Genomic DNA, 21,323 nt, shown 5'->3' with positions numbered 1-21,323 from the left:
TTTGCTTCCCTTTTTTCTAGAGCTTTTAGATGTGTTGTCAAGCTGCTAGTATGTGCTCTCTCCCGTTTCTTTTTGGAGGCACTCAGAGCTATGAGTTTCCCTCTTAGAAATGCTTTCATTGTGTCCCATAGGTTTGGGTACGTTGTGGCTTCATTTTCATTAAACTCTAAAAAGTCTTTAATTTCTTTCTTTATTCCTTCCTTGACCAAGGTATCATTGAGAAGGTATCAGTTTCCATGTGAATGTTGGCTTTCCATTATTTATGTTGTTATTGAGGATCAGTCTTAGGCCATGGTGGTCTGATAGGATACATGGGACAATTTCAATATTTTTGTATCTGTTGAGGCCTGTTTTGTGACCAATTATATGGTCAATTTTGGAGAAGGTCCCATGAGGTGCTGAGAAGAAGGTGTATCCTTTTGTTTTAGGATAAAATGTTCTGTAGATATCTGTCAGGTCCCATTTGTTTCATAACTTCTGTTAGTTTCACTGTGTCCCTGTTTAGTTTCTGTTTCCACGATCTGTCCATTGATGAAAGTGGTGTGTTGAAGTCTCCCACTATTATTGTGTGAGGTGCAACGTGTGCTTTGAGCTTTACTAAAGTGTCTTTAATGAATGTGGCTGCCCTTGCATTTGGAGCGTAGATATTCAGAATTGAGAGTTCCTCTTGGAGGATTTTACCTTTGATGAGTATGAAGTGTCCCTCCTTGTCTTTTTTAATAACTTTGGGTTGGAAGTCGATTTTATCCGATATTAAAATGGCTACTCCAGCTTGTTTCTTCAGACCATTTGCTTGGAAAATTGTTTTCCAGCCTTTCACTCTGAGGTAGTGTCTGTCTTTTTCCCTGAGATGGGTTTCCTGTAAGCAGCAGAATGTTGGGTCCTGTTTGTGTAGCCAGTCTGTTAGTCTATGTCTTTTTATTGGGGAGTTGAGACCATTGATATTAAGAGATATTAAAGAAAAGTAATTGTTGCTTCCTGTTGTTTTTGTTGTTAAAGTTGGCATTCTGTTCTTGTGGCTGTCTTCTTTTAGTTTTGTTGAGGGATTATCTTCTTGTTTTTTCTAGGGCGTGGTTCCCATCCTTGTATTGGTTTTTTTCTGTTATTATCCTTTGAAGGGCTGGATTCGTGGAGAGATAATGGGTGAATTTAGTTTTGTTGTGGAATACTTTGGTTTCTCCATCTATGGTAATTGAGAGTTTGGCTGGGTATAGTAGCCTGGGCTGGCATTTGTGTTCTCTTAGTGTCTGTATAACATCTGTCCAGGCTCTTCTGGCTTTCATAGTCTCTGGTGAAAAATCTGGTGTAATTCTGATAGGCTTGCCTTTATATGTTACTTGACCTTTTTCCCGTACTGCTTTTAGTATTTTATCTTTATTTAGTGCATTTGTTGTTCTGATTATTATGTGTCGGGAGGAATTTCTTTTCTGGTCCAGTCTATTTGGAGTTCTGTAGGCTTCTTGTATGTTCATGGGTATCTCTTTCTTTAGATTTGGGAAGTTTTCTTCAATAATCTTGTTGAAGATGTTTGCTGGTCCTTTGAGTTGAAAATCTTCATTCTCATCCACTCCTATTATCCGTAGGTTCGGTCTTCTCATTGTGTCCTGGATTTCCTGGATGTTTTGAGTTAGGATCCTTTTGCATTTTGTATTTTCTTTGACTGTTGTGTCGATGTTCTCTATGGAATCTTCTGCACCTGAGATTCTCTCTTCCATTTCTTGTATTCTGTTGCTGATGCTCGCATCTATGGTTCCAGATTTCTTTCCTAGTGTTTCTATCTCCACTGTTGCCTCACTTTGGGTTTTCTTTATTGTGTCTACTTCCCTTTTTAGGTCTTGGATGGTTTTATTCAATTCCATCACCTGTTTGGTTGTGTTTTCCTGCAATTCTTTAAGGGATTTTTGTGTTTCCTCTTTAATGTCTTCTACCTGTTTGGTTATGTTTTCCTGTAATTCTTTAAGGGATTTTTGTGTTTCCTCTTTAATGTCTTCTACTTGTTTAGCAGTGTTCTCCTGTATTTCTTTAAGTGAGTTATTTAAGTCCTTCTTGATGTCCTTTACCATCATCATGAGATATGCTTTTAAATCCAGGTCTAGCTTTTCAGATGTGTTGGGGTGCCCTGGACTGGGCGAAGTGGGAGTGCTGGGTTCTGATGATAGTGAGTAGTCCTGGTTTCTGTTAGTAAGATTCTTACGTTTACCTTTCGCCATCTGGTAATCTCTGGAGTTAGTTGTTAGTTGTCTCTGTTTAGAGATTGTTCCTCTGGTGATTTTGTTACACTATATCAGCAGACCAGGGAGACTAGCTCTCTTCCCTGAGTTTCAGTGGTCAGAGCAGTCTCTGCAGGCAAGCTCTCCTCTTTCAGGGAGGTGCACAGTTATCTGGTGTTTGGACCTCCTCCTGGCCGAAGATGAAGGCCCAAAACAGGATCTTTCCCAGAAGCTGTGTTGCTTTGGCCTGCAGACTGCCCGCTGCGGAGTCCCAGAATCAAGGTGGCCCCCGCGGAACGTGAGGCAGAAGCCTCCCGGGCTGTGCAGACACCTGTGCTCTGGCCAGGAAGGTGGCAGGTTGTCTGGAGCCGAAAATGGCGCCGCCTCAGAGGCTCTGTGGCTCTCGCCCGTTCCAGAAGCTGCTGGCCTCTGTGTTCCATACTCTCACCCCTACATTTTTTTTTAAGAAACGTTTTGTTTATTACAAGTTTCAAGTCTTCTTAAAGTGTCAATCTTGTATGAATAGATTACATTTAAAGTTGGATGTTTCCTTAAATGTATAAGGTAATCTATCCAATTTTGCATTTAAAATAAATTTCTTGGTTAAAAATCTTTGAACAAGATATGCATTTTTAGCAATAAACAAACTACCAAGCTTAGTAAGAGAAAAAAAAATCAAAGTATGTTTTAACTTTGTAGGATATTCTTTACTGTGAGTTAGCTCTTGAATTAAAATAGAATGCACACACCATTATAGAGCTATAAATCTTTCATTCATATGTTTGGAGAGTCGGCAGTACAGAAGTTGGAGAAGCCCAGTTGGGACAAGAGGCAAAAGGCAAGGACCAGGAGCTAGGTGGCTGTTGCATAAGTCAGAACATGACTGGCATGGAAGGCATCAATTCCAGGAACAACCTGGCTCAGCTTACATTTCTTGTTTCTATTTCCCATCTGGTTGGAGAGTCGGTGTAGAAGTATGGATGTCCAAGGTATTTTGACAGAAAGTATTTAGGAATCTAAGTGCTGACTGGCATTTGATAGTTTCCAGACATAGTTACACATGGGAACTCACACAACATTGGGATAGAAATTAGATTCACAGGCTCAAACTTGTCTTTAATTAAAGTAGTTTGAAAGTGTTAAGTTATCCTATGTACTATTTCTGGAACTCATAAGAATTCATCCACCCCGTCCTTCCCTTTAAGAAACTGTAAAGTTTATCCATACCTTTTTGTTAATTATTTCTCTGACCAGGAAAAAAATGACTTCTGCTCTTTGTGTTTCTGTATTTTCATTTGCAAACTGACTCAAGGTGGCACTGGATATCCCTCCACAAACTATCTTCCAGAGCTTCCATGAATCTGTCAAAACAGTATGATTTAGAAGATTAAGGATAGAATGAATTGGCACGTGAAGTTTAATGGAGATGTTGCAATTAAATATGTGTTATACAAGTCAGAGAAAAGAAAGAAACCATTTTAGTTCATAGTGATCAACTAGAGAAAGGGAAGGTATGGTTAGGGAGTTCCTTTAATAAGAAGCTATTCTCACCAGCAAGTATACTACAGATTGCCAACTGGTGCTGTGCTCCTTGACCCTTGATTGACAACTGGCGCTATGCTCCTTGACTGTAGAGACTTGCATTCTTCTATACAGTTTCTTCCATGAGCCAAGTCTTACATTCTTAAAAAAACAGAGAGAGATCTATTTTCACTCATGTATATATGTATCTGTGTCTGTATGAATGTATAGCATGTGTTTATGGGTGTCCATGGGGGTCAGAGCCGTTGTTAGGTCTCCTAGAGACAGAGTTACAGTGATTGCGAGCCATCTGGTGAGGTGCTGGGAAGGGAACTTGAGTCTTTTTGGAAGAGCAGTTCATTGCACTGAACCACTGACTTCACCACCTCTCCAACCCTGAGTTTTACATTTGGAAAGTTGAAAAATTGGAAGAAAATGATAACGTCATCCTGGAGAAGCAAAACTTACAGCTTCGATAGTTTAAGCCTGAGTTATGGAAAAACATTGAAATGCAAATCACTTATCTCTCCCCAATTTGTCATGAAATTATATCCTTCAGCTCTTTAACACAGCATCTGCAACATCCCAATGTATCTTCCAACTCATCATACTTGAGAGTGATGGTAAGGAAGCTTGCTGGTAACTAAAGAGGCAATGAGCATCAAGTAGCTTTCTTTGGCAAAGTGGAAAATGTGGTCATTGCATTGACTATGCATCTATGCTCTTCAAAAATATAAGTTCTTTCAGAATGAATTCCATTTGGCCTGGATAATTCTTTACATTTGTTTTTTTATAAAATTATATCATTAATTAGTCATGCAACTTTATGTGTTTGAAAATTCACTGTAGCTTCTTTATTCTGAGGACTGTTAAGACAGTCAGGACAATTATGGCTTCCTGGGAAATAAAGATGCTTTATCCTAGAAAGATAATAATAATATCCATTTATTAACCTCTCAAAGAGAATGGAGAGAGTATAAGTGAGAAAATTACACTTGTATGTTTCCCCCTGTTATACCTGTTTATGTTGGTATTGAAGATACTTTATTATAATATGCAACATTTTAGATGCTGCCTCATATTTAATAATATCTTCCTGTACATGGTAGCAGTTTCAAAGAATGGATAACTCTCTAAGTGAGTTTGGTCTAACTCTCATTGAGTTTGGTCATCAAATTATTCAATTTTGACGTCTCCTTTTCAAGCATAATAGATGCTCAGTGTCAGTCTTAGTTTCTTGTCTTGTTGATATGATAAAATATTCTGACAGGAGCCACTTAAGTGTCTATTTTGGCTTCTAGTTCAAGGCCACAGATCATCACAGTTGAAGGTCTGGGTACCAGAAGCCTAGAGAAGCCTGTTCCATTATTGGCATCCTCAGGAACAGGATCAATGGTGATTGCTAACGTTCAGCTTTCTTTCTTCATTCGATGCAGGCCAGAACTCCCTCCCCAGGGGTTGGTCCCCCCTACAATTAAGATGGGTCTTTCTCCTCAAGATAATTCTCTATGGATGGGCATGCAAAGATGCCCATCACTCCAGTTGGCAGGGTGTAGACTCCACCAAATTGACAGCTAGCACTGACCATCACACAGCCTAAATAAATGTATTTAATAGATTAATAAACGAGTGATAACATTTACAGTGAAACTGTAATTCTCCACAACACACCCATGTTTCTTTATTCTTGTTTCTAATTTCTTTACATTTTAGGAGTTTACCTACCAAAGAAAAAACCTTCCCACTTACTAAGGAGGGGAAAGAGAAAAACTCACTAACCAAACACCAGACATTTCCTTCTCACATGAAGGCAGGGTTACTATGGAGCATCGCGTGCTAATGACTGCTTCCTCAGGACAGGCGTATGAGTGTGTATGTTATGACATTATTGTCTTTTGGTTATTGGCCAAGAACTCTTTTATACTGATTTTTCAGTGATGTGTTTATGTTGTGAATGCACCCTTCCACTGTTGGTGACATTAGCTTTCTCTCTTCAGGAAAACCCCAAATCAAAACAAAGACCTGAGCCCTTTTTTTTTTTTTTTTTAAATAGAGAACTCATACGTCAGAATGGTAACTATAAACACAAAAGTGCTTAAAACACCCCTCTTGGTTTATTGAAAGCAAAAATCCCCGACTTAGCATGTTGCTTCTCTTTGTAGTTTGTGGTTAGAATCTGTGTGCTTAATGCTTTGCACACCAGCAACATCCGCATGCTGAGGCTGCAGGAAAAGCCTCCTCAAATAGCTTTGTTGCGGAAAACAGCATTTATGAACTTTGGCAGGAACTGTTCTCTTAAGTCATGTTCAATTTGAAATTGAATGGAAAAATCTCATCTGTGGGGGAGCCAGTCACACAGCATTCTGAGCTCCGTCTTTTGTTAAAGGGCTAAAGCTGTTGGGGAACACAAGATTCTGGGGGGTCCCAATGCTTGCCCACACTCTTGCCGGCTTCCTGAACACAGCAACTTGAACAGGGGACGTAACACAGCTTCCGACCTTCCAGGGGAGAGGCACAACAGCAGCAGTCTGCCACGTGGCAAAATATCTCTTCAAATCCAGACTTCTTTGTGTGGCTTACTTTAAGAATCGTCTTATCAATATTCAAAAATATCTCAGTTTTACCCATTTTCTCAATCAATGTATTCCGATTACTTCGAAGTCCTTTATAGTTTGAGGGAGGTCTTTCCTCAGTCAGGTCTCACTGCAGCGCTTGATTCTTTAGTCTCTCGACTTTGTACAGTCAGCATCTAGGGCTTCTCCCTAGGGATCTGGGATGGAGCCCAGGCCGCCTTTTGCTTTGTCGTCAGTGTTCTGACCACTGAGAAGCACCACTCTCCTGGGATGTATCTGAGTAACCGGAGAACAGAAGTTGATAGATGCATTTACCCCAGGAGCAGTCCCAGGTGCTAGATGAATGATGGCTCCAACGGAACTTATTTCTTAGTACAAACTTGCTTTATTATCACACTTGGACAAAGTCTTCAGTTTTTCTGGCAGGCTGCTTTTGTGGGAAGGGAGCTTCCCTAAAATTCCAGGGCTAGCGTAAGTATTTATTTTTCTTACCAGGCTGTCGGAGATACTGAATGAAACAACAACAAAGGCCTACATGGCTCTGGTTGTGGTTCCTGAACCAATAAACTTTGCATGGAAGCGAGTGTGTGCAAAAATTCTTCATAAAAAGCCTTCTTTATCATGTTATCCTCTCCCTCCTTAAATCCATGTTCTAATAGGTATGAGTTCCTCTGATTCTGTAACTCTTCTAGTTTCTCAAGAAACAAAACAAAACAACAAAAACACACACCAAACAAACAAATGAACAAAAAAACAAACAAACAAAAAAGGCTATTGCTTCTGGACAAGAACTAGTTCTAGACTTCCTCTTCTCATGCCAATAGAAGCACTATAATTCCTGATTGTACCTGTACCGGTCAGTCAGTTCCTCTTGCTCACCATCCCCTACCTTCTGCTCAAAGTCCTCCACCTTCTGCCAATGTGTTCTTTCAAGATTGGCTTGCCTTTCTGGGTCATGTTGCTTACATTGGAGCTCACTAGCTAATATGGCAGACTTCCCCAAGTCCGTGTATTAGGAACAAAATCTCACGAGAACTGCCATCCTAGGAGGTGTGTGGCTTTGTGGAAACCTGCCTGTCATGTGTGATCTCCATATAGGAAGAGTGGTGACTGTATTAAATCAGTCTTAAATTAAGTCTTCTCAAAGAATGCAACATAGGGGTCATTCTAGGGGTCGTGGTGTCCACCTTCTAAGTAAACAAGAGATTGCTTCTGCCTGTGGTGGACAGAGCAAAACCACTTCAACCCCTGCTGTCAAGCTATGTCTCAAGCATTTATAATGTTTCAAGAAAGTGAAAGGCTAAGTTAATCCGAATCTTTCTCTGCAGTGCAGGCTCCTGCTATATTTTACTGAGCAGCAGAGAGTCTTTGGGCTGCAAGTGAAGCCAGGTCTCTGGATGTAGGAGAGTTTGCGTATAGGCCCTGTGAGCAGAGAACATGATTCTGGTTCTCTGTAACACAATGTGCAGTCTAGCTGCTCATCCCTCTGTGGGGGTCCTGACGACGATGACGCTGGCAAATGGGATTTCAAATGGGGTATGAGTTCTGCTGTCTTATTAGAGAGCAGGATATGAGTAAATCTTTCCATGATTGGGGGGTGGTGGTGGAATTTAGCTGTTGAGGTCCTATAATCCCCAAAACTTATATAAAGCTGTGGTTACCACCAGGACCATTGAGAGGAGAGGCATGTCCACAAGTTATCAGAGTGCAGTCATGTTTGGACTGAGTGTCATAAAGCAATGTTTGTTTTTGTTCTGCAGCCTCCGCCTCAGATATATGATAAGCAGCTGGATGAAAGGGAGCACACCATCGAAGAATGGAAAGGTGATATAGAAAAGACCCTACTGTGCTATGCTGATATGTACACTTGCTTGACTGGAGCTCAGGATATAGAAATAGCCCTACTGTGCTATGCTAATATGTACACTTGCTTGACTGGGGCTCAGGATATAGAAATGGCCCTACTGTGCTATGCTAATATGTACACTTGCTTGTTGCTTGACTGGTGCTCAGAACATAGAAACGATCCCTACCACTTATGTCCTGTATTTGATACAAACTCCGTGCAGCTTCCTCTCGTAGAGCATCCTATAAAAGTAACTTTCCAATGGCTTGGTATGGGGCTGGTGTTTTTGCCTGGTATATGTAAGGTCTAAGTTCAGTCTCTAGTACTGTGATAAGTAAATGAAATATAAACGGGAAACTATTTAAAATTTCCCAAAGCTTATCAGCATTTATGTTAACAGGAATGCTATATTTGCTTGAAAAAAGAATTATGGACACCTTTGTAAAATAGTATCTATATGCAAAGCGTTTGTCAAACAGTCAAACTCCATTTGAACACTTATAAGTTAAAGTCCTATGTTGCTAAATAAAATTAAAATTAAGTTTGAGGGCTAGACTGATGGATCTTCAGAGAGAATGCTATTCCTCCAAACCCCCGTTTAACCCTAAACCCACATGTGGAAGGAGAGAACCAATTTCTCAGAGTTGTTCCCTGACTATGCCTCCTCTCTCCTGAATAAACAAAATGTAATTTAAAATTAAGGTTGAAATGTACTTTAAACATTTTCAAATTAAATATAGTTAACATATACATTTAGAAAACTTACAAAATTTGAGCATTTAGATAGAATACACGACACCCCAAGAGGCTCATTTTCCTTTCAATAAAAATAAATCAGTGAAAACATCAGTCTGTTTTATTTTTTAGCAAAAATGTTCCAAACTCATACTGTAGCTTCAAAATTATACCTAAGCTCGAACAAAATAGAAAAACAAGTTAAACCTACACAGCATTGTTAGACTAATTCAATTAACTACATAGAAGAACAAATTTAGGAAATCCAAATACAGATGGTACCACATGATCAAATAGAAATGAGAAGAAACATAAAAGGAAGGAGATTCTGAACGACTTTTAAAGAAAGGAAAAGGAGAATACCAGAAGGAGGCCACAAGGAGAAACCAAATGCTAGAAATAAGCCAAATAATTGCACTGGTCAATGTACCATGCCGGTCCACCTGGGAAAGCAAAGCCTGTGAGCGTGGCATCAGGGAGACTGGTGGCAGATGGTCAGCTCACAGGGTTGCTTTGTCAAAGGGAAAGCATAAAGGCATTGCTGGGGCTGGTGACATAGCAAGTGGGAAGATGGAGACACTAAGCTGGAGGAGGGGGTACTGGGAAGGACTTTGCTAATGAATGATGTTTAGCTAAGGGTGGGAATGAATGAATGATGTTTAGCTAAATCGAGCAGCACGAAAGAACTGGAGGCTAATTTGCAGCCACAAGAAAAAAAATGGTCTGAGAATGACCAAAATGACTTTTTATGTGTTATGCTTAGGTTTACCAGTCCCAGACACAAGTCTGGAAGAACGGTGATCTTAGAGGCAGAAGGTGTAAGGATTGGTTACAGTGTAACCAATTTGCATCTAGGAAGTGAATACTGAAGGAGATGAGAGCATCCAACAGCAGAGTCATTAGCTGGGAACACATTCTAGAAGGAGGGTCATATCCTAGCACACATGAGACCTGGGGATGAACCCGAATACTGCAAAACCCAAGCAACAAACAAATGAATAAGCAAGCAAGGTTGTTTAAATCTGTAACTGACAGTGCAGGAGTATACCCAGGAGTCTAGCGCAATCAGTTCAGAAAACAGTAACTCATTTATTTTTAGACATTCATTTTCTTAACTTCAGTGCTGAGGACCTGCTTTTGCTAAGCTTAGTGCTAAGACCCAGGAACTATAGAAATAGAAGATTAAAAAATCCTCGGTGATTTAATACTTTATTCAATGCCACGAAAAAGTTATTTCTCATTAGCGACTGCATGGGTTTGTAGATTAAGGGAATCTTCGCTTTTGTTATAATAACGCAGGCGATTATGTATTACAGAACTTATCTACAAGGAGGTAATGAACTCAGAAGAGAAGACTAAGAATGGCGTAGTCAAAGGCCAGCCCTCGCCTTCAGGTACCCACTCTCCGTGAATAACCAAGAAGCTCGTGTCTTTCAGGCCCTTGACGGGTGTGGTCATAGACAATGCCGCTCACAGAGCCTGGGAACAGATATCACATGGCCGTTTCCCTGTATTTCGATGTTTTGTTTTTATTATTTTTTTAACCATGCATTCAATACTGCTAATTCTGGTTCTGTAAGCCAGCACAGTGGCAGTGGTAGGTTTTCTTTTTTAATAATAGTTTTATTTTTGAGATTATAATATAATTATACCATTTCTCCCTTTCTTTCCTCCCTCCAAACACTCTCATGTACCCCTCACCATTCATTTTCAAATTCATGGCCTAATTTTTTCATTAATACTTATGTGGGAGCAGTCTGTGTGTACATAAATATTCCCAAATATAGGCAGCTCAGTCTATGTGATATTTGTTTTAGGAACATGGTCAGGGCTGACCATTTGTGATTGGACAACCAACTATGCTCTCCTCCTTTCTCCTGCTCAGCATTCCTAAGCTGCCTGACAGTTGAGGCCTCATGGGATTTTCCTTGTCCACGTTGGCATGTCTATTGTTGTCCCTGTTCAGCTCATATTTAGGAAGTCATGTTGCTGAGACGGTACTGGCTGCAACTTCTGACATTCCTAGGAGACACAGTTTCACAGAAAACTCCCTGGTACCCTGAGTCTTACAGTCTCTCCACCCCCTCTTCTGCAATGATTCCTGAGCCTTAGGTGTGGGAATTATTCTGTATGTGTATCTGTTGTGGCTGGGATCCACAACATTTTGACCTGTTGTGATTTTCTGTAATGGTTTCTGTTTGTGGCACAGAGAAGTGTCCTTGATGAGGGCGAGGACTCTACTTATCTGTGAGCATAAGGACAAATATTTAGAGTATAGTTAAGGATTATGCTGGCTTAGTATAGGAGAAGCTGTAGGTTTTCCTCCAGGATCCATGAGTTCACTGGCCCTGGGTAGTTGGCTACATGGCCAATACTAGGGATGATGTCTTTCTTGGTAGGTGTCGAGTCCAGTTGGAGAGCTGTTGCTTACCACCAAAGTATACACACTACTACTTCACCCTTGTGTTGCTGGGCCACGAGGACCATTGTTATGGTTCGTTAGCATCATAGCTGAGTAGGTCTGTTAGTTGCTTCCATTTGTGGAAGTTCATTTGGTACCATGAAAGCTGTTCCTCGGACTGGGCAGGTTCTCAGGTCAGGTCTGGCTCAGTGGGATCTGGACATGTGTCTGAACTGCATAGTGTCTTCAGCAGTGTGGACCTGTCATCCATCTCTGACAGGCAGCCAAGGGCAATAACAATAGCAATAGCCTGTAACAGTTTGGAACTATTTTGGACAACTCTGACCAGAAAATCAAAACAGGTCTTCTCATACCTGGTGTTGTGGTGGTTTTTGTCTGGTAGTCTTATGCTCTTTGGAAGGAGCATTGTTAGCCTAGATGAGAAAATTTCATCTAAATCATGTATGTATAAATATACGATTTCATAAATCATATATTTATAGACAGGCTTTTGTGTATTAGGTTTTTTAAAAGGTAGATAGTTAATAGTATGATTTTTTATGAATTTTTCAGACATCCTTGCTGTTATTTTATCCCATTCCCATCTTCTGTATTTATCTCCTTCCCCTCTCCATAATTAGGGATCCCATTTCCATTTCCCCATCAGATCACTAATACCCTGTTTTCCCCCTTGCTCTGCAACCCATCCTTTCAATATTTCCCTTTCCATGTTCCTTATTTCTTCAGTTCAAGGCTTTGTATTCACATCTGAAGATTTGGAGCCAGGAGCCTCTGAGGAGAGAACATGAGTCAGGGTTACCATGCTCAATAAGATCATTGCTCATTCCATACAGTACCTGCAAAGTTCATGACTTTGTTTCCCTTTACAGTTGAATAACACCCTGTCATGTATATGCACTGTGGTTTTGTTGGAGGACATTTAGGTTGTTTCTACTTCCTTGCTGTTGCAGCACAATGCTTTCTCAAAAATGAATGTAAGATGCCAATGAAATCATGACATGAGCCTATCAAAGATAAATGGTACTCAGCAAAGTGTTGATACACCGGTCCTCTGGACCACTAGGCTAATGTAGTGGACAGGAATGCATCCCTCCAGACAGTCTCTTCTCTCATTCAATCTCAGTGTTAAGTCTTTCCACGTTAGGAGTGATGACAGTATGATTACTGTCTTAGGGTTTTACTGCTGTGAACAGACACCATGACCAATGCAACTCTTATAAAGGACTACATTTAACTGTGGTTGGTTTACAGGTTCAGAGGTTCAGTCCATTATCATCAAGGCAGGAACATGGCAGCATCCAGGCAGGCTTGGTGCAAGCATTGCTGAGAGCTTTACATCTTCATCTGAAGGCTACTAGTGGAAGACTGACTTCTAGACAGCTAGAATGAGGGTCATAAAGCCCACACCCACAGTGACACACCTACTTCACCAGGGCCACACCTTCCAATAGTGCTACTTCCGGGGCCAAGCATATACAAACCATGACAATTATGTACTAACACGATTAAAGTCAATGTGCAAAAGTTTCAGCTTGTTCCTTGCAGAGTTTGGCACACCTCTGCATCTCTATAGGTTTGACTGATCACACACTCCAGGACCACCTGAGCTATCCTCTTGTGTGTGTTAATGCTGTACACTCTTTTTCTTTATACCTATGTTATAAATATAAAGAGTTTCATAAGATATGACTATTTAGGTTCAACTATAGCCTGCATTCAGCCTGTGGTGACAAGAGTGCAGGCTGGAGATGACGATTTAAGAGGAGAACTGAATTGAAAGTCTTACTTTTAAAACATGTTTCCCACATGTGACATGTTGTTCTAGGGGGAAAGGATGTGGGATGCATTGATTAATTAACTAATTAACTAATTTTTCATATTAAAACTCCTCTCTGAGTAACTCATTGGCATCCATAACCACTGTGCTACCCGGACAGACAGTTCAGCCATTGCTTGCTATTCTCACTCATAGATGACAGTCAATATCCAATTTTATTCCAAGTCTCCTTTGTCTTAGAGAGAGTGAATTAGGAACTTTGTCACCATGGCCAAAAAATACTTTACGAGTACAGGAAGGGTTTGTATGTCCTCACAGCTTCACAGAAGTTCATCAAGGTAGAATCACAGTGGCCAAGTAGAGTTGCCCTTACCATGGGAGGTCAGGAACAGAGAAACAGGGTGGTATTGCTCTTGACATTTTTCATTTCCATCTTATTCTGGCCCACAGGATGGTCCCAGTCACTGTCAGATGGCTGGTGATCACTCAGTTCTTTCCCTGGAAATGGCCTCACATACATACCCAGAGGGTTGCCTCCAACATCCTACTTTATTCCAAACCCAGTCAATTTGACAATGAAGATAACCGTTGCAAGTTCCTATCTTGCTCTCTTGACGACCAAGTGTATCACTGTAAATTTGGACATTCTACCTCTTCATCCAGAGAAGGCTAATGCCCATTTCACAATGCAAAGCACGTTAGTTTCATCTTCAAATGACCCTCAAATCTAAATGGTTCCATCATTTTTTAAAAAATGTAAGTCCAGATTGCTACAGATTCGGGGCAGTGTCTTAGTTCTGAGCCTGTGCAAAAGCACACCCTTATGGCCACACCAAGGGGAGAACCTTAGTGTCCAGGTTATTCTAAACCCACCTAGTTTAGCAGTGAAGATAATTAACCATCTTCATTGGTTGTAATGAAGAAGAAAAGGGGAATTGTCCTCCACCCTACCCTTCCTTCCTTGTCCTTTTAGGATCTGGAGTAATGCAGAAACTTCAGGAAGTGTGGCTTAGACACATGTTCTGTCTGCAGTGTAGGAAGGAACTCACAGGCAGAATCTAAAGCCCAAAGCATTCCTTGTTGAAATAGAAAGGATCCCTGAGAGTTTCCATAATCACCATAGCATGCTGGCCCACAGTCATTGAGAGGAAGTAGCAGCATGCACCAGAGAATCTCCCCACACCTCAGACTGGGTGGACACTGGTCGATCTCCTTACACCTCAGGCTGGGTGGACACTGGTCAATCTCCTCACACCTCAGGCTGGGTGGACACTGGTCTGCAGAACCCATTTTAGTAATCTTTACCTCAGTCTATGTCCTTCCGACACACACTTTGTCCAAAAAGAATTTTCATGATTTCCCTCAAGTAAGATCTTCCCCTCTGCATTTGCTACTAGCTCTTGTGCTGAAAACACACGGCGCTTTTCTTATTTTCTGTTATTTACTACAAGCCCGTTGAGACAACTTTATGCATTCATCCTTATGTACCATACAGCACCCAAGTGCTCTTTTGATCATTGAAAATTTATTCCTTGGAAAATTGACATTTAGTTTTTCTCCCTGAATATATTTTGAAGCTATTTCAAACACAGAACTCAAGACAGGAGTGTAGTGTTAATATAGGATGCAGTTCAGTATGTTCTTATACCACAATTATAAATATTTATCTGCCCTGTTAATCTCCACAAATATAATGGTTTGGTTCATTCATTTTGGAAAATGTACATTCATAATTTTTTTGTGGGCCTGATTACCTTAATGTGTAGCTAGTTACTTTTAAAGAAAGCCAATTAAGTTAACCTAGTGAGAAAGTTAAGACCCTTCTTAACCATTCTAACTACCTGTAGCAATCAAAAGTTGCCTGATTTTACATACTCCCTAAACTATATCTCTCAAGCTTAACCAATCTGCATCTCAAGAAACAGTAGGTTAGACATTCTACTGGATGATTTTAGAGTAAAAACGTTTGGTAAATTATATGTATTCATATCATAAAGGACACAATTATGTATGATATGTTTTCATGTGCCATGTGGAGATTGGGACACCGCTGGCTGGTTTTAGTAGCTTATGTGAACAACTGTGTAAGTCTCTTCCCTAATGAGGATGTATTGATCTTGGTTTGGCAGCTTGAAACTAAGCAGAGAAGATTTACAACAGGGGAGCTGGAAGAACCCATAAATCACACTGATTCCCCCCTGGAGAGCAAACTGTTAACATGTCACCAGTGTGCCACTGCATGTGTACACATGTGTGTGCATGTGTGTACATGTTTGTGCGCGCAGTAACCTACATTCTTAAGAAGAAGCAGTGACTGAAATGCCTTGCAGAAGCCAGCCCTTTGACATTTTCATACCATTTTATTTTATAAGAAAGCAGGATGAAAAACTTTTGTCATACTGGTTCTCTTGCTATGCCTGTATCAAAACACTAGAAATCTGGTATGAGGAATAAGTTAATGTCATTCTTTAGGAACAAAGTGGCTCTAATATCAAAACCTATCATATTATAGTGATGATTGAAAAATGTAGATAAGGAGTTAAGTATGCACTCACAGAATAATTTATAGGTCTGAAGTTTATTAATGGAATCAGTGTATATCAATAAAAAAACGCATCTAAACTTCAGGTACATCCCTAAATAGTTGTACTCCGCTCTGCTATCTGATTTCACCTGAGGTTATCTGTTTTCAGTAGCAGTGCCATTTGCTTCCTGACTTGACTTGTAATGTCTGCCAAGGGAAAGCAGGAGTAGGCATCAATTTTGCTCTGAAAGCAGATGTTACAGAATGTTAGAGCTGGAACATATGCAGGAGGCTGTGTGCGCCAGTGCCCCCGTTCCTCTTGACCAGTGAAGCAGAGCAAAGCAGAGGGTTTCAGTCTCTTGATGTGCAGTCCTCACTTCTCAGGTGTGTTCTGTCTTCTGGATTCTGGGAACAGTGCCCCACCTCCCCCATCTAGCCAGTGATCCAGACTACTAAGATTAATTGATTAAAAAAAAATTTAAAGCTCAAATAACCTGAGGCTTAAGATCTTGAAGCTATTGGAGAAACTGTCCCTCAATAATTATTTTCTTCTGCTTTTTCTCCTAACTCTATATTTACATTTTCATTTAGTATTGGTAAGGTGTGATCAAGAAAATAATTCCCATTTTAAAAGCAGTCATGAATGAACGAGTTTGGGTTACACCATTTCTAGCCAAGAAATAATAATCCTCATTTTAAACACAATTTATATTTTTAATTCATTTAAACATAATTTTATTGAGAAAATATAATATTGCATTGATGACATTTTAAAAGAACAAGTGTCTTTTTCCGGAGTCCTCCTATGTGGTGTGAAAGGAAGGGTGTTTATCATGGGCTGGGATGTCCCAGAGAGATGGACACTGTAATTTAACACAGTGGATTTAATACAGTCCAATTCTCTTTAAGAGACTTTCATAAACTTCTTGGCAATAAATTATCTTGAAGCCAAATTCTTTGTTCTTATTACTTTCACTTGAGTTTGGTTCTATGCTTACAAAGTCTATTTATTGCCTACTTATGAACAGACTAGAAAGGGTTACCTCTAGTGCCTGCTGTCAAGTCAAGAGACATTTATTGTAGCTCAATAAAAGAGAGCACACAAAACCAAACTCATATATCGAACAAGGTCATTAGAGTTTGGCATCCATCTCTAAGAAGGCTGATTAATAACATCTATAAATGTGGGCTACCTATTCTCAGGGTGACTAATTTCAAGATACTAAGGAGATACAGATAAAGGCATTTACAAGAGGATGCCACTAAGATCCTGCACCAGGGAGCAGCCCATGTCTTTACATCATCATCATTTAATTTGTTTAACTCCCAATTGGCTAGTATCGAGGGTTTCCATTCAAAGAAATCAGATACATTCCCATGCAGTAGCCATGAACAGAAAACAAGTCATTGTAAACGATGAAAACCAAGGTAAAAAAAAAATCTAGCAATAACCTCAATAAATGAAGTGTAAACTTTGCACTTTGAAAACAATTGCTGTTGAAAAAAGTGAAAGGCAGCCTAAATGAATGAAAGGCGTTCCATTTTCCTCCATTGTTTTGGGGTTGGTAAAGTGTCTGTGTTTCCCCAGGCTGGTTGATTAGACTGTCAGTTAAAAAAAGTCACTGGGGTTTGTTGTTGCTGCTGTTGTTCTTGTTTTGTTGTATATTTGGCTTTTTTTTTTTGCACAAGTTTAAAAGGTTATTTCAAAATTCAAAATAAATGAATAAATAAATAAGTAAGAAATAACCTAGATAATTCTGAAAGAATTCAGCTGGAAATTCCACATTTTTTTCCTGATTTGAATACTAACAAGGAAGCAACACTACTAAAGACAGAGTATTCTATTCTACTTTTCTCCTTGTTGCAACAAAACACTGGACAAAGGCATATTTAATAGGGTAGGCTTGTCCTGGACAAGGGACACAGCCTATCACAGTAGAGGGGGCATGGCAGAGAGGACAGAGCCCATCACAGCAGAGGGGGCATGGCAGAGAGGACAGAGCCCGTCACAGCAAGGAGGCCATGGCAGAGGGAGTGTAAGGCAGCTGGCTGCAGCCATGCTGCACCAAGACTCCAGAAACACAGAAGTGAAGGCTTGCTTCCTCCCTTTGCATGTAGTCAGGGCTCCCAGGACGTGGGATGGAGCCTCCTACATGCCTTCCTCAGTTAAGTCTATGTGCAAACACTAGGAGACAGTCCAGCCCAGAGGTGTGTCTCCTAGAGGATTCCAAATCCAGCTGAGTTGTCAGTGATGATGACCCAACAGAACCCGCTAGCTGCTACTGAGCCCCTTAGTCGCAAGGCATTGAAAGGGTTCTAAACTTGCCTTCACTAAAGTGTATCTATAGATAGATAAGATAGATAGATAGATGGCAGATAGATAGGTTATATATATATATATATATAAATATATATATGGTAGTAGATAGATAGCAGGTAGATAGATAGGTAGATAGATACATAGATATATGATATATAGATATATAAATATATATCATATCAATGATTTATATAACAAATATAAGTACATTTTAATTTTTGGCCGAAACTGAGGAGAAATCTCATTCTGTCTCTACCCATCATATGTAGATTTAGCTGTGGGGCCCGGTTACCCAGTTAGCTGGGAGTTAAGTGTTTTTCCTGGAGCCAGAATTTAGGGCTTTGGGGTAGGTCATTTTCATTCCCACTGTTACCAGATTAGGGTCTGGCCAGTGCATGTGGTTGGGATCTGATCCAGGTGTTTCTGGGTTCTTGCATTTTATTCAAGAAAGTTGCCAGAGTACGACATTCAGTCCAAACCTTTACTGGATGGAGACATGGGGGTGGAACGAGTTGCTTAGACATGTCCACCTCCCTGTCTCAAATCATGACTCCCCCGAAGAGGCCCTCAGTTGCAGTAAAGGTGGTAAGGAGAAACCAGGCCTCTCCTCTGGTGTTCGAGCAGGGCAGAATCAAAGACATTTTCTTTCAAACCTTTCTGGTATCTCTGGCCTCAGGCAGGGACATTTGCGTCTATTAGCCGAAGGAAAGAATCTGCTCACTTTTGGGCTCCGCTACACTGAACTACGAGGCAATGTCGTCTCTTGTGTCATCACAAAGAGCAGCTAACTGGTGGCTGGGTATATTGTTCAGAGAAGGGTATAGATATAGCCCAAGCCCAGTGGGGTCCCCGCTCCCTAGGTTACTCTTTATGCTTGATTGCCTCACCGCCATCTCATTTCCTGTAGGGAGCTGCAATGTATGGAAACATATCCTAATTCCTAGGGCCTTGCTGTATTATTTCCATGACAGTCAAACTACAGATCAATGAGACAAAGCCGAGAGTACACTAGCATATCTCCATTATAAAAGAGGATCGATTAATAATTTCACAAGGAAAAAAAATGAACTTTTTCAGTAAATGGTGCTGAAACAAGCAGGTGCTGCCTATGAAAGAACACGATGGCCAACTGCCTCAGGACATGCGCAGAAGCAAGCTCAAAGTGAGTGCTGGTACCTCCACGGGAGAATGAAGAGGGCCTCTGTCTCAGAACATGCGCAGACTCGAGATCAGAATGGGTCACAGAAACCACGTGAGAGAAATGAAGGGAATTATGGAATGAATCCTCATGGCTTTAAGTGATGGAATGTTTTTTTAGAACTATCACCAAAAGCCCAGGAACAGAAAGGACGAAACTGACATCTGTGTGTATAAAGAAAATTCCAAGAAAAAAGGTAATCCATAAGAAGAGAACATCATTTGCAAATTACACATCTGCTTCCCACCGGTGATGTACTTTTGTGACTCAATAATAAGAAGGAAATGAGGCAATTTTTAATTGGTCAAAGCAAACAAACAGTTTTTTTTTTTCTCCAAAGAAAGTACGCAATGACCACCAAGCACACAGAAAGATACTTAGGTCAGTTGGTTGTCCTCTGGGCAATGCAAATTACCCACAGCACGGTTCAATCTACACATTTTGGGTGCCTATAATCAGGAAAGCTGATAAATGTTAGAGAACATGTGAGGAAACTAATTCTTTAAAGCTGCCTGTAGGACTGTAAGCTGGCACACTCACTTTCAGAAACAGTTCAGCACGTCTTCAAATAGAATCAATGAAATAGAAGTAGTGGCGCCGACCGCAACGGATATAAAATAACATCCATGCAAAGCTTCGGTGTGACTGATCATGATAGGATTGTGACATTCATTCAAAATATCCTTAAAAGGACGATGGCTCAGTTCTTTAGCGAATGTGCATCAACTGGGAAAGAAAACGCAGTGTGTAGTTCGATGGCTGTTGCTCAGCTATACAGGGACAGAATACTCACACGCTATGCAAGCTTCCTCTCTCAAGGCGTATCATGCCTTTGGCAATGTGTGACAGAAGTCAGTGACATGCACATCCCATGTTTCTATTGATATGAATTCACAGAACCATGGAGGCAAAAGCTGCTGGGGGCTGCAGAGATAGTTCCGTGCATAAAGTGTATGCTCTGCAAATGTGAAGATCCCAGTCCAGTCTCCTAACCCCCTAGGGGGAAAGCTGGGCACTGGGACACATGCTCGTAAACTCAGCACTGAAGCAGTAGAGAAAGGAGACTCTCTAGAGCCTGCTGACCAGTCAGCCAAGCCTACTAAGTGAGTCAGGCCAGGGAGAGATCCTGCCTCCAAAAGCAAATGGTAGACAGTGCCTGTGGCATGACACTCCAAGTAGTTCTGTGACCTTCACATGTACACATGAGCGTGCACACACACACACACACGTACACACACATACATGTACACACATACACCATGCACCCACACCCGCACACATACAAACACATACATGTACACACATACACCATGCACCCATATCCGCACACATACAAACACATACACACACATACATGTATACACATACACCACATGCATACACCCACACATAGACACACACATGTACACACATACACAATGTGCACACACCCACACACATACATACATATAGATGCATTTACACTTATGTACCACGTGCACACATATACACACATACATGTATACACATATACCACATGCACACACCTACACATATACACACACATACATGTACACACATACACCATACACACAAACCTGCACACACACACATAGACACACACATACATGTACACATATACACCACATGCACACATATACACACATACACACACATACATGTACACACATACACCACACCCACACACCCACACACATACACACACATACAAGATGTGCACGCGCACACACACACACACACATACACTGGGTGGTTGAGAAACTGAGCATAGGACTCCCACTGGGGAGTTGAAAATGATTGAATGTGGTTATACTGTACAATTCAGAATGCTCTTCATTACACCGAATTGTACAAATCAAATTTATAACTTACCTAATACATGAGTTAGAGCTCAACAAAAACAGTTGTGGGAAGACATAAACATTTTCCAACTCTAGAATAATAAAACCTAAATATAAACTGTGGGCTCTTATTTGAAAGGCATAAAACTCCATAGTCCTGGACACAGGCAGAGAGCATGAAAAAGTGGTTTCAGCCTGTTAGATCTGTAACCGATGTTAGCATTTATCAGAGTACTATGTGTTGTTTTTGTCCCTGGCATGAAGCTGGTTCCCCAAAGAGCACCTCAATGGCTATGGGTTATTAGAGATCAGCACTTCAGAAGGAACATGAAAGATGTCGGTGTAATTGGAAATTC

The 21,323-nt window shown here is 40.6% G+C and overlaps 1 protein-coding gene across 17 annotated transcripts in view; it reads left to right on the top strand.

Moving 5' to 3' along the window:
• Positions 1-21,323, top strand: part of Mapk10 (mitogen-activated protein kinase 10) — a 304,058-nt gene that overhangs the window by 276,254 nt on the left and 6,481 nt on the right. For all 17 annotated transcript variants that reach the window (NM_001081567.2, NM_001318102.1, NM_009158.3 and 14 more), the window contains 2 exons: positions 8,065-8,128; positions 10,202-10,279. In NM_001081567.2, the coding sequence (NP_001075036.1) occupies positions 8,065-8,128; positions 10,202-10,279 (142 nt within the window). The remainder of the gene's footprint in view (positions 1-8,064; positions 8,129-10,201; positions 10,280-21,323) is intronic.

The sequence above is a fragment of the Mus musculus genome, chromosome 5 (assembly GCF_000001635.26).
Source record: "Mus musculus strain C57BL/6J chromosome 5, GRCm38.p6 C57BL/6J".
Lineage (NCBI taxonomy): Eukaryota > Metazoa > Chordata > Mammalia > Rodentia > Muridae > Mus > Mus musculus.
This window is presented reverse-complemented; position numbering and strand designations above follow the sequence as displayed.